Source organism: Stegastes partitus, unplaced genomic scaffold (assembly GCF_000690725.1).
Source record: "Stegastes partitus isolate 25-593 unplaced genomic scaffold, Stegastes_partitus-1.0.2 Scaffold904, whole genome shotgun sequence".
NCBI classification, from domain to species: Eukaryota; Metazoa; Chordata; class Actinopteri; family Pomacentridae; genus Stegastes; species Stegastes partitus.
This window is the reverse complement of record NW_007578635.1, coordinates 71,931-85,922: the sequence shown is the minus strand read 5'-3', so window position 1 is coordinate 85,922 and position 13,992 is coordinate 71,931. Positions and strand designations below refer to the sequence as shown.

General features: G+C 41.8%; 2 protein-coding genes across 2 annotated transcripts in view; both read left to right on the top strand.

Moving 5' to 3' along the window:
- The window catches only part of lpar3 (lysophosphatidic acid receptor 3), a 9,604-nt gene extending 924 nt beyond the window's left edge, over positions 1-8,680 (top strand). Inside the window, exons 2-3 of the mRNA XM_008293692.1 lie at positions 729-1,483; positions 5,304-8,680. Of these exons, the coding sequence (XP_008291914.1) occupies positions 742-1,483; positions 5,304-5,632 (1,071 nt within the window). The 5' untranslated portion in view covers positions 729-741 and the 3' untranslated portion in view covers positions 5,633-8,680. The remainder of the gene's footprint in view (positions 1-728; positions 1,484-5,303) is intronic.
- A 3,824-nt stretch (positions 8,681-12,504) lies between these two features.
- LOC103366084 (atrial natriuretic peptide receptor 2-like) overlaps positions 12,505-13,992 on the top strand; it is an 18,814-nt gene continuing 17,326 nt past the window's right edge. The window contains exons 1-2 of the mRNA XM_008293713.1: positions 12,505-12,610; positions 12,816-12,948. Coding sequence (XP_008291935.1) covers positions 12,505-12,610; positions 12,816-12,948 — 239 coding nt within the window. The remainder of the gene's footprint in view (positions 12,611-12,815; positions 12,949-13,992) is intronic.

The following is a 13,992-nucleotide window of genomic DNA, read 5'->3' as shown; positions in this document are numbered from 1 at the left end:
TTGCTCAAATTTAAGAGGCGGAATTCCCCAAATGTGCATTTTAAAGTCCTTGAAAGACATTCCTTTGGTCATTAATGAAGACAAACAAAGATTGCAGCCACGTAATCTCTGATGTGTGCTGAGTAGACACAGTGGAGGGATCATTCCCAGTAAACAGGGTTCGTTGGTGTCACATGTGCTGGACAGGAGGGTAAAAGAACTTTTCTAGTTTACTTCATGTAACTATGTGAGTTTTGCTGTTTTATAGGTAATTGAACTTAGAATGTGTCTCAGACTACTTTAGAACTTCTTCTAATTTGAGCCACTTTTGGCCTAAAATGACGAGTTGAATGAATGAACGGCTAAGAGCTCATTCAACTTACAAATTAAAGAAACAAAGCTGGAGTATAAGGATGCATTGTTAGAGAGCTGAAACTCCCCTGGGAGGTTTTTGGTTTTTTTGTAATTTGAGGAAACAGACGTGGTGGAAACTTGTTGTGAGTCATTTGTTAAATTAAGTTCTGGTTGTTTCTTTGCATAATTATCAAAACAGATGTAATTATGAGTTAAACTTTGTACTGACTCTGATTCAAACTGGCTTCAACTGCTGAGGTTTTAGTTCCAGAAAAGAACCTCTAAACGTAGAACCCAGTCTGTAGCTGCTGGCTAGTTGACCATTTTTGAGTTAAATCGTGTGATATTAAGACAACGTGATAAACGGTTCCACTTCCCCTCTTTTGCGTCCGCAGACTCGCCTCTGAAATGGCGCAGCCCAACCACAGCTGTCACTACAATGAGTCCATGAGCTTCTTCTACAACAAAAGCGGCGGCGACGACAAGTGGGACTCGGCTCAGCTCATCCTGGTGCAGGTGGTGGGCTCGCTCTTCTGCTGCTTCATCCTGGTCTCCAACGCCATGGTCATCGCCGCCGTGGTCACCAACAAGAGGTTCCACTACCCCTTCTACTACCTGCTGGCCAACCTGGCCGCCTCCGACTTCCTGGCCGGCATCGCCTACGTGTACCTCATGTTCAACACGGGTCCGGTGTCGCGGAAGCTGACGGTCCGAGGATACTTCATCCGCCAGGGCCTCCTGGACATCAGCCTCTCGGCGTCGCTGGCCAACCTGCTGGTCATCGCTCTGGAGCGCTACATCTCCGTCATGAACTGGAAGGTCCACAGCAACCTGACCAAGAGGAGGGTGACGCTGCTCATCGTGCTGGTGTGGGCCATCTCCATCTTCATGGGCGCCGTGCCCAGTCTGGGCTGGAACTGCATCTGCAACCTGAGCAAATGCTCCCAGCTGGCGCCCATCTTCAGCCGGAGCTACCTGATCTTCTGGTCCGTCTCCAACCTGGTGGTGTTCCTCGTCATGGTGGTCATCTACATGCGGATCTACGCCTACGTCAAGAAGAAGACGTCGGTGCTGATGCCGCACACCAGCGGCTCCATCAACCGCAAGAGGACGCCCATCAAGCTGATCAAGACGGTCATGGTGGTGCTCGGTAGGTGCAGATCTGTTGTCTGGTGACGCACCGGTGAGTCAGCAGCTGTGGGATTCTCACCAGTTCGCTGCTGAACACGCCTGATTCAAACATGCGTTCAGTAAATGTGTCAGCAGCTCGTCACTGATTTTAGGAAATCTCAAATGAGTCAAACGACCAAAAGGTTGCTCCTCTTTTTTCTCTCCTTTCATTTCTGATTTACTTTCTTGCCCATTGGCTTAAATAGTCATTAATACTTCATCACTTATCCTGTTGTTTGATGGTTCGATCATTAAACCAATACAATGTGAAATTAGAGTAAAAATCACAACTATCACAGGTTTCCAGATCCCAAGGTGACTCCTTAAGTTGTTCATTTTGCCTTAAAACAGCCAAAACTATATTCATTTTCTGGATTTTAAAACAGAAAATCGTCACTTTTAAGAAGCTGCGACTACAGAATGTTTGGTACTGGTGTAAAATTAGTTTGGTTCATCTCCAAAATTAATAACACTGCAGCTAAAGTAGTATTTTATATACCTTTAATAGGGCTTAAATGCCAAATATATTTAAACTTGCTAGGTTCAATTGTCAACTTTCTGAATAACCGGGACTTGAGTTAACTGATAAAGTTTGCAAACTAATAATTGATTTCCATTTTTTTTAGATTAATTATAATCCACTAACAGAACAAACTGATGAACCATTCAGCGCTCGGTTGCTTTCCCACAAAAAGTCCGAACCTTCTTTTCTCCTCGTGCATTTTCCCTTCCCAGATGTCAGATATGATCTCCAGGTTCCCTTTGTTTAGATGCTGCAACCGGATACCTCACAATAGAGTATTTAAAGCTGCTTTTTTTAAAAAAAGGACAGTACAAGGAGATTCTCCTGAAGCGCCAACACAGGTCATTGGAAGAATATTCAAGTACCACAATGTGCAGAGGTAGAAATGAACTTTAGATTTCCCTGCAGGTCACATGAGCTCATCTCAGTGTTCTTGGTTTCCACTCATACAATCACCCAGATAAGGACTGATGGTTGCAGAGTCGCCCTTCAGAATAAAGGCGCTCAGTGCTGCAGGAGCTGTTTGCGTCTGTACACACTTTATTCCAGGCTGCTGTGTAATTATCTCTGCCTGCAAGGACACTGCCGCTCAGCCTGTGTGGCGAACCGTCCACCACACCGGCCTTCGGCGAGCCTCCCCTCCTCCCCACCCAGAGAAAAAAAAAAGAAAAAAAAAGGGAGAACCTATACTTGAGGACTTTGTCAATTGCTTTCAGATGTAGTTGTGGAAGTACACAAGTGTCATCTCTAAAGCGCCCCTCTGCTCAGAGAGTTGACAGAAAAAGCTGTTTTTACATCTCTGTGCTTGAATCTCAGCTGAAGTTGAGCTCGTACGAATGCAACATCACAGGTCCCCAGATTGTGGTTTGGAAACCTTTAACCTCAAGTGCAAAAAAAAAAAAAGTAAAGATTTCTGTCTTTTATGTAATAAGTGATGTCAGTGAATATCTGAGAGAAAAGGACACATCAGGAGGTATGCAGTCAGGTCAAAGTCTCCAGGATGCACTGATCAGGAATAAAGCTGAGTTCTTGTTGCAGGCGTGAAGCAGAAACTGGACAAACCAGTTCATGTAACTCACACATGCTTCGTCAACTCCCGAGTGAAATGAATGAGAGAAAAAGGGCTGGAAATGGCAGATTCACGTACGATTTGGCGCTTAAATTAATTACATTACTCCAGTTTCTCACAACTAAGTAGAAGAAACGACTTTTCTCACATTCGTGCTTGCTCTTCGTACCGTGGCGTTCTCGTAAAGTCGTTTAATGGTGTCATATCTGAGAGCGCTGCAGGCAGATTCACTTTGTGTTTTCATTCTTTTCCGAGCGCGGCCGCCGTCGTGGAATGAACACCAAACAGAACACATGTTGGAAACGTGTGTTGCTGCTGCTCTGTTTTTCTCTTTGTCAGAGATTAAAGAGCGAGAAAGTCCACTTCTAAACTTGTGGAATACATCAAAAACTGGCCCTTTAATGGGCTCTCGATCAGTTAGTTATTTTAAACATCAAAGACCGTGAAAGAAAAGACCAGCGGAAGGATGTGAAAATAGAAATTCAACATGAAAAGGAGGAAACTATCAGACTTTTCAGGAGAACGCTTGGATCAACTCTTTGCACCAGACGCCCTTTGTTTGCGTCCGGAGGCCGAGCGGTGGAATCGTGCACATTGTTGTTCTGCAGACGCATTAAAGCCGCAGAGATGCTGGTGGTGCAGACAAGTCGCAGCTTGTGGCTTCCTTTCAGTTCCCAAAATCTCTTTGTAATTCTGTTTTGTGCCTAAACATGTCGGGAGTAGATCGCTAATTGGCTGCTCCGGGAGCCGCGTGACCGACTGTATTATTCAGCAAACACACAGAGTTAAGTATTTAACACAATAATCACATTGTGGCGCTGACCTGTGGCTGCATGTCGCGGCGCCATCAGAACCCTGTTACTCTGCTGCAGTTCACTGAAGCAACAATCACATTCAAGTCTGAGTTTCACCTTAAATAATGGACCAAATACAGTCAGAATTAGTTCGTATACTTAATGTTTAGCATCTGAAAATGAGCATCTTTGGTTCGAAAGACTTTTTTATTTTATAGACGGTGATTAATTGATTCATCCAAAACCTTGAGGACTGGTTGATAAATGAACGAATGAATCAATAAATCAACTGAAACTTGCCCTCCAGTAAGAAACAGAACACTTTAGCTTCGCGGCTGCAACCACAATGGAGTCAGGATTTCTTGTCAGTGGGGATTTTAACGCCTATTAAAGTCTTTGTTGGTGCTTTACAGATCAGAACAACATGATATTATAAGGGTGTTTAAAAATGCAGGTTGTCAGCTTGTGGGTTCACTTAAAACCTTTATTCTAGTTGATCCTTCAAGAAGGGGAAATTATCTTACTAACAAGTCGCTTAAATTTTGGATTTACAATTTACTGGTGGTCATAAACGTTAAAATGAAACTGTATATATAAATAATAACAATATCAGTCTGTCAGTAGGTGATAAAATCGCTTTAATGTCACATTTAGAGTTCGCTAATTAATACAATATACCTCGATTTTCATTGTTTCATAAAGTTGTTTATAATTATTAGACGTGATGCCCAGAAATAGACCAAAAACTATAACAATCTCCCTTCTTGTAAACTTTTAAACTAAACAAACAGTAATAATCATAATAAAAACTTTATTTCTGTAGCAACTGTCAACGCTGGAGACGCTTTTTGAAACATTCAAATAAAAAGCAACAATAAAAGAAGACAATAAAACTTTAGTAAAGATAATAAAACATTAGAAAGCGCACAAATGTCTGTTGGTAGCAGTGGGTGGTTGAATGTTTCAGGCTAAAACAGTAGCAACACGGTCCTCCTTTGTTTTAAACCTTCACTTTAGGACTTTAAACGGTAATTTATTCTGTAATCTGAGAGGCAGAGGTGCAGAATAATGTGTTTAAAGTTCAGAGTAGTAGAGATTTGAAGGTTGTCAAGACAATCTTAGATTACATTGTGTGGTGAATGGAGAGTCGGTGTGTTTCTGGAGTGTTTGTCAGTAACTGGTTGATCGCTGCATCCTTCATTCAGGTGAACTGTGAGTTCCTACTTTGTTTTTTAGGGAATATTGGTTTGACTTTGGCTTTGTTTCTACTTTGCAGGTGGCAGAATTGAACCCGAGTCACAATGTGTTATTTAAAGTTGAGGTTTTGATCAAAAACAACTCCCAGGTTTCCGTCTTCATGCTTCGTGTTCAAGTGTTGAAAGTAACCGTGTGTGACTTCTTTGTTTTCGTGCAGGGGCCTTTGTGTTCTGCTGGACTCCCGGTCTGGTGGTTCTGCTGCTGGACGGCCTCAACTGTCAGAGCTGCCAAGTGATGAAGCTGAAGCGCTGGCTGCTGCTCCTGGCCGTGCTCAACTCCGTCATGAACCCCTGCATCTACTCCTACAAGGACGAGGAAATGTGGATGACCTTCAAGAACCTCATGCGCTGCATCGGCAACGGCACTCGGCGGCAGCGGTCGACGAAGGCCAACTCCAGGCCGCTGAGCTCCGGCCAGGACACGGTCAACAGCCAGCCGCCCTCGGAGGAGATGAAGAGCGACGATCAGGGAATTCTCAAGACCTGAGGGGGGATCTCTTTCTGTCCAAATCGGACTGGACTTGTGAGGACACAGATTGGAGTTGACTTGAAGCTGCACACTTTGTCTGCAGTTGGTCTCTGTGGTGTTTTCCTAAAGAGACGCTGCAGGGTTGTGGTCAGACGGAGATAAGGGATCTTCATGCACTACTAATCCCCCTAATGGATGTTGAGATGTGCTGTTTTGACAGGATTTCATTGTCCGATTACACAACAACAGGAATCGTTGTGCAATGGGAGATTCCCGTTGCTGTTCCATCTTCCTCGTTTCATCCCTGTGGGTTATTTAAATATCCTCGATATCGAAAAAGTCGGCTTTACATTTACAGGGTAAAAATCACGTGACTTTCTCCCCAATATAAACTTGTGTATATCTGCTTGACTCATCCTGTAGGTTTACTTCACGTGTAGCTTTTCCAAGAAGAAATACTGTAATGGAGGAAGTAGTCAGGAAATATAACTTGTCTGTAGCCAGGAATTCTAAAACTGTAGGCTCTCTGTCAGTTTTTAAGATATTCTGTAAACGGCTCTACTGTATGCATCGACTTGTGGCTTGACTGGATCGTTTTCTGCATATTTAATTCCGGTTATAGAATCCCAACCCGCCTCCTTTTGTTAAGCAGTTTTGCCTCTGGGGACGAGACAGCAGTCACTCCTCTCCACTTCCATCTGTCTCCTTTATCAGCTCATCAAACAGATGAACTCCCACCTGCGGCACCTCACGGAGGCAAACCCGTTCGCCCTGTAGCGTGTTTCCACGTCACCTCGCTGGATGGCTGCTGTCGCTCTGACGAAACAGCTGCTCACCTGACCGGCTGTAAGAAGACGTTGCGACACACTGGATTCCTGCAGGAACCGAAGAGGATCTGACTGAACGGACTGTGACTCCCACATTATTTATGTCACTTCTGCTGCAGAGGACGTCGTTAAAGCTGTTTAATTTTCACCTTGGGAGCGTAGCGCATGAGTGGAAAGGTTTATGGCTCCAGTGGCTTTTTGCAGCGTGACTTTTTAAAAATCCTCAAACTCACTGACTTTGTTGTGTAACTCTGGAGATTTTTTGTTTTTGTAATGCATCAAACATATATATTATGTGGTTTTTTTTTCTCTTTCTTTCTTAGAAACAGAAGCATAAATGTGCTGAAATCTATATTTTTTTATACTATTCCATAATTTTATTAATTTTTAGCCATGCTAGCAGTTCGACTCATTTGTTTTTTATAGTTGGTTGGTCCTCCTCTGTAGCTAAAACTGAGCTGTCTCTACAACTACTGAATGGCTTGTCATGAATCTTTGTTTTTGACATTTCTCATGTCCAGAGGATGAACACTGGGCTGCAGGTATAAGCCTACCGCTGGCTGCTCATTTCAGGTGGATTAGTCCTTCGTTTATGTTATTTGCATGGTGCTGTTTTCAAAATCGAGTTTACTACGAGAAGCAGCAGCAAACTGTCACACTGAAAATTTAGAAGCTTTTTAACAACATTTTAATGGCATCTCTGCGTGCAATTGTTCCACCAAACAATTCCACCGGGACTATTTTGAGGGAACGCCGAAGCTCCATCATTCCTTCAGACCATTCTGCACCTGTTCCAGGTTCCAGGTCCAGAGAATTTCCTCTTACAGGATCAGTAAAGCAACTAAAAGTAGAAGGCAAAGTGCGACTAACTGTCGTGCTCTTAACAATTGTTGCATGTGTTCTCCTGAAATGTGTCACCGTTCAGGATGAATTGCATTAACTGTGATGATCCTGCGGCTCGTTTGTTCCGTTTTCTGTCCTTCTCAGATCGCTGCAAAGCAAATTATCTGCATTTGGCATCAGCTGTGCTTTTTGGCAGCGCTAATGAGCAAGAACAGACACGCTAGCATGCTAACCTGAGACAGTGAACATGCCAAGCATTACCTGCTACGAGTGCGAGGCTTTTTAAATGCTGCACACACACACCACCCACTTGGCACTTGCATCAGCCAAAACAAATCTTAGGATTACCTGCAGACCCTGTTTGACTGAGTCCGACTGTCTCAGGACTGAAGATAATCAGCACAAACTGATAATACCTGATTGTTACAGTTCGGTCTGATGACTTCAGACAACTCTGCAGATTTTATTGCACCAACAAAGACCGCCAACGGGATTAACTGACCCTCCAATTACATGATTTGCTGTGCAGTCGGCGGCTGATGAAGCACCGCTGTTTGGCTCTTCAGGACGATTAACGGTGACCTCTAGTCTCCATTCGGTCGGTTACATTACAGGCAAAAGAGGCAAAACAACTGAAACGTTTGATTGAATCAGCGCTTGGAGCTGTAAAAGAAAGTGCCTAAAATTAGTATAATTTATTTAAGTAAGCACCATCTCAAAATTTTCATCTGGAAACGTGATAAAAGTTGTAGTCGGAAGGAAGAGTGACGCGTTCCAACATTGACGCATGCTGTCTAGATTATAAAATGTACATTCTGTGCATGTAGATGTAAATCTCAGTCAGTTCCCACTACAGTACATCCGGTGTACATTCCCATACAGCCCCTCTGTTCTCCCCAACAGCCCTGTAAAAGTTTCAACTCTGCCCTCTAATTTACACAACTCGACATGCTTGAAATGCAGCCCTATTGTTTGCCCTCTGCGACCACAAACCCACAGCCATTTTTATTCTCTCCCAGACTGGAGGTAACCTGTTTTAACGGCATTCCTAATCACAATAACATCTCACCGTTCCCTTGAGCGCGACCAGAATCCTTCGACACTCGAAGAATTGTACGTTTCGCTCCCTGAAAATCCTCACGATGTAAATGATGCTCAGTTTAGTTTAGGCTGCTGAGGCTCAGCTTGCTGTAAAGTCATGTGGTTTGCATTAGGAACACGCTGCATCGAGGACTATATGTCCTCTGCAGACCTGTCGTGACTGCAGCCTGCCGCTCTGGTTCGGCAGTCCCAAAAACATAAACTGTAAACTGTGTGGTGTGGCAGCCTTTTTCTACAGCTGTGCTGTAATTATGCATTCTTGAAAAGCCAATTAAATTTCACAGATGTTCAGAAATGCTGTCTTTTGGTTTGTTCTTAATCTCGGGGCAAACAGATGGAAAACGTTCATCAGCGTCTGATGCGACATAAATATCCCTCGCTGTGCTGTAAAAATAAAACTCACACGGAGGTCAAGCTCAAAGTTAAATCATATGTAATTTACAGATTTACTTGTTTAGCAGAAAAAGGGGGAAAAAAAAGAAAATCACTCAGCTCAGTCACATTTCTCTACAAGTTCTGGGATGTAAGATTACACCAAGATTTAGTCAAATCAGCTCATCTTTTCTAGTTGATGCAAATATATACGGGTTTTGCCTATATCTAACTAATTGAATTTAAAATGTCTAATTTATATTTTTAGACCATTTCAGAAAATAATAACAGTTCTGAAAAACTTGAAGCATTTTGACTTAAAACGACAAGTTAAATATTTACAAGTAGATCAAATAATAGGTATAAGAGTTCTTTTTTTCATCAGACAATGAGTACTTTTTTTTTTTTTGGATAGGAGCTATTTTTTACCTTTGACATGTTTCGACTGTCACTTGAGTCTTCCTCAGAAACATTATCTGACATCTGTGGTGACTGAAGTAACAGTCGAAACATGTCAAAGGTAAAAAACGACTCCTATCTAAAAAAAAAAAAAAACTTATTGTCTGATAAAAAAAAGAAACCTTATACCTATAATCGGAGTAGACAAAATGAACCTAATCACGCTAGATCAAATAATCTTTGACTAAGGGTGAGTGGAAATGTGACCCCCAAAAAGATAAGTAAATCTAGCATTTCACAGATACCATCTTTATTGCCTATGCTTTCTGGCAAAAAGAAAGACGGTCGAGCCTCTGTTGATAAAGACATTTTATGACGAAAATAAAAAATCTTGCATCAACTTAATATTGTGATTAATTTAGTTGATTTAAACATAAATTTAAGTTGAGGTAACTTAATGAAATTTGCTTTCTAATTGCATTTTTCTTCACCTAGAATTCAGGATTTAGATAGATATAGCAGTGTAATGTATAATTACACAGTTATAATTGTGTTATTTCACAAAGTAGTTATTGCACAGTGGAGTGATGACGTTCATCGTAGCAGAGAAGGGGTTCTGGTGGTGAGTTCAGGTGCGTCTGGGACCTGCTGACCTGCAGGACGGTGAAGGTTAACTGAAGCACAAACTGTGATTGAAGAGCCTCTTCTGCTGATTGGACATTTAAGGGACAAGAGCGAGGACAGAGAGAGAGGGTGGGTCTGAGAATTTAAAAAAAACAAACAACAGATTTGTGGAGGGGTACACACACACACACACACAAACACACACACACACACACACTGATATGCTCGTCCACTCGGTCGGTGCGTCCACATCGAGTCCAGCAGCAGCAGCAGCATCCGTCCTCATGGCTCTCCGGATAGCAGCATCCCTCTGCCTGTGTTTCCTGCTGGTAAGATCTCACACTGTGGAGGATTTACTGACATATCGCTGCAACGCGTCTAATTCCACACAGAAAACGCTTTCGTACGGATTCTTACATTTTTAATGCTCTGCACACTGATGTTAAATGAGTGCAGGGCAGAAAAAGACAAACCCATCTGCTTATTACACATCAGAAGGAGTTTAAGAAAGCGAGTTTGTAATATTCAGATTTGCTGTTATTACTCAGGAGCCTCTTGCTTTTGTTGTGTTGTCAGAAACATTTGTTGCTGTGTGCGTGTGGTAGTGGGCTTGTGGTGTTTCAGTGTATCGCTGGGTTACCTGCAGTGTTGGAGACGCACTCGGACTGTTAAATAAAGGCACTAATACTACACGAAAAACACTGTTACCTAAGTAAAAGTATGTGAGTCGAATGGGGAAAGTGTACTTTAAATATTACAAGTGCTCCATGCAGACTTATTGTACTGTTTTATGTTATCACACTGATATCTGCGATGATTTAATGGTAAAGCAGCATTGCTCTGCTGTATTTGGTTGATGTGGAACTAATTTTATTCTTTTCTGAGACTGCAACTAATGATTGTTTTCATATTGGATCAATCTGCTGATTATTTAGTTAATAATCAATTGGAAGTTATGATGGGATGTTTGACCACAGTCACCCGGATCATAAAGTCACACCAGCTGTCCTCAAAATTGACAAAACAATGAAGTAATAATGTTTAATGTACAAAAACCAAAAGTCCTACATTTTAAAAGCTTTAGTCGTGTAACTTTTGTTTTATTAATAATAACATGAAGCTTGAATTTTAAAACTGTTGACAAAAGATTAGATAGACTGGCGACCTGTCCAGGGTGTCCCCTGCCTTCGCCCTAAGTCAGCTGGGATAGGCTCCAGCCCCCCATGACCCTAATGAGGATTAAGCGGTGTATAGAAAATGGATGGATGGATGGACAAAAGATTAATCACAATAAAATGAAAAATTTCAAATAATTAAATGAAGTAGAAATGCAGTAAATTCTCACGTTTTAACTTGCATCACTTTGCAGGAAAAATAACTTGAATCGTAAATATCAGACTAGTTTTCTGTCAGTTTAAGTTATCATTGCATCAAGTATGATTATTCAGTACAAAGCATCATATTTTTACAAACACTTCCTCATGTTTTATTTGGTTAAAGTTGACGTTGTTTAACTGAACTTGTCAAATAAATGTTGTGGAGTAAAATGAACAATATTTCCCTCTTTGTGAAGTAGCATAAAAAATTAAATACTCAAGTGAAGTAGCTGAGAAGTTCCCTAAACTATACTTAAGAGCAGTAATTCAGTAGAAGTATTTGTCGGGTATATATAAACTATCTGTTCTTTGTTTCTTAATTATAAGAAAATACAAGGATTATTTATTCATCATGGTGTTTTTGGATCTGCTGCTGTCTGATTTTATTCTCGTTTAGTTGATTTAAACACTCACAAAATCAAATGAAATCATTTTAGCTTCCCAAGCTGCCTTAAAAATGTCAGTTTCCTGCATCTCCATCCGTTAATTAGCTCAAAGTCATCATATGAGCTGTAAAAATGTAAAACTAGTTCAGTTTCTAAAGTGGTCTAAAATAAGAAGTTGACATTTCAGGTTCAATTAATTAGAAAGAAGCGATATATTTACATTACCAGAAAAGACAAGTTGATTTTAAGGATTTTTAAATGTTTTATAGTGTGCACACATTAAGAATCATGAATCCCAGAACTTGTAGAGAAACCTGAAAGATTTAACGAGCATCTCTGGGTAGTTCAAGCTCTCTGAGGGGTTAGAAAGCGTAAAATGAGCTGAGTTAATTTAACTGACTTGAGAAAACAAGTTCAATAAACTCAAGATATTAGGTTGAAGTCACACAGACTTTTTACATTTTCTAAGTACTCCTTCTTCATTTAATATGGAACTATTTTTGTCTCATGTTGAGCCAAACTATCTTCAGCTAGAGTCAAGACAATCTGTGAGGCTGCTTCCGTTTACAGAGAGATAAATTATAAATCCATTGGAGGTCAATGAAATGAATCATATGAAAAGAAAACTTAATTTAATGAAAACACACTGCAAGTTCCCGCCATATCTGTTTTCTTAAACTACAGTTAAACTCTCTGACAATGCATCCTGGGAAGTCTTTTTACGTGCTAGTTTAATGTTTTCTAAACTTAATTTATTGACTTGAGTGAACTCTCAGTTGTTCAAGTCTGAAAATAACAATTAGACAAAGCAGAAGTTAAAAAAACACATTTAGATTAAATAAACTAGAAAAGCCCAGTTAAATTCCTTTCATGTCGTCTTAGACTCACTGATAAGCTGCTCTACACAAATCAGGCTTTTAAAATTTGTTCATGCGCAACAAAAATGCCTAAAAAAACCCTCAATGTCACGTCTGCAGGGAGTGAACTGCTGGCACGACCTGGACAACACCGAGTACGACTGCTGGCCGATCAACAGCCCCAACGACTACAACATGATCAGCTGCGGAGGTGAGTTTCACTGAACACCTGTACGCCTTTTGTCTATAGTGAGTGTAAAATCTGCTCCGTCTGACAAGGAAGCAGACAGACGTAGCTCCAGCGTCTTTGGAGGTGGGGCTCCATAAATCATAGTTGCAAACAGAACATGTGTAGTGTGTGTGTGTGTGTGTGTGTGCACGCTCTGAAGGCGTGTGCTCGTCCCGTGTGCCGGCAGGGCTGGAGATGGCCTGGGTGCAGCGGCCTCCAGACAAAGTCACCAACGGGGAAGAGTTCAACGTGTCGTACACGGTGACGGCCTTGGATTCCTTCTACGAGTACGCAGTCAGGAACAAGATTTTCCAGTTCAGGTCAGCGCGTTGCACAAACACCTGGAAACCTAAGAGCCTGCCGTGCCCACAGAGCTCACACACACACAGAGTAAGAAAGAAACAGATCTTCACTGAGGCGATTCGCTGTTTGGGATGAAGCTGCTGGAAATGATCAGAAATAATAATAAAAAGTCAAATTATTCTGATTGTCACAGAGTCTCAGGTATAAGAACAAAATACATGTATGAAAACACTCTAAACATCTGATTTTGATGAACCTTTTGTCATGACCCCCCAGCCCTTGCCTGTCTCCCTCTTTTTCTCCCTCCTGTCTGCCTCTCCCTCTCTGCCCCTGTGCATCTTGGCTCTAATCAGGACAATCACCCTCAGCTGCAACTTCGGACTCACCTGCACACTATCACTACTGCTCCTGTAAATACTCGGTTCATTCCACCACAAGCCGCCGGATCATAGACATTACATTTGCACGTTTCTGCCAGTCTCCACTTTGCATTTCCCTGAGCCTGTCTGCCCCCTCTGTTTTCCCTCCTTAGTGATTATTCCTGTTTGTGTGAGTTTTCCTGATCTTTTGTAACTTAGAATCCGTTAGGTTTCCCCCTCCGTTCTTAGTTGGAGTTTTCTCTGGTTTTGTAGTTTCGTCCTTTTTTGAATTCTGTCTATTTGTTTCGTTCTGTTTCCCACTCTGTTTAGTCTACACCCTTGCATTTAGTTTTCAGTTTTGTTTCTGCCTTATTAAAATCCTTTTGCACTGTACCTGCCTGTCAGCCTGATCTGTGTCTGCTCCTGGGTTCTCCGATTGCCCCCCGTGACAGTACGGTCCGGCCGAGAATGAACCCAGCAGACAGAGTCTGGCCCGGACTCATTGCCTGCATCTCCCATAAATCCTTTTGAGGAGGAGGACTCACATCAATATCTTGACCACATTATTCACTTCTTTGGACTTTGGAAGGAGGCTGATGATTCCTGCCTCAAACAGCTTTTTTTTTAAGTTCGCGCTCGATGTGGCTGTAGAAAAACCCTGGCTGTGGGGCTCACTACCAGAGTTCCTCTTTGATTTTATTG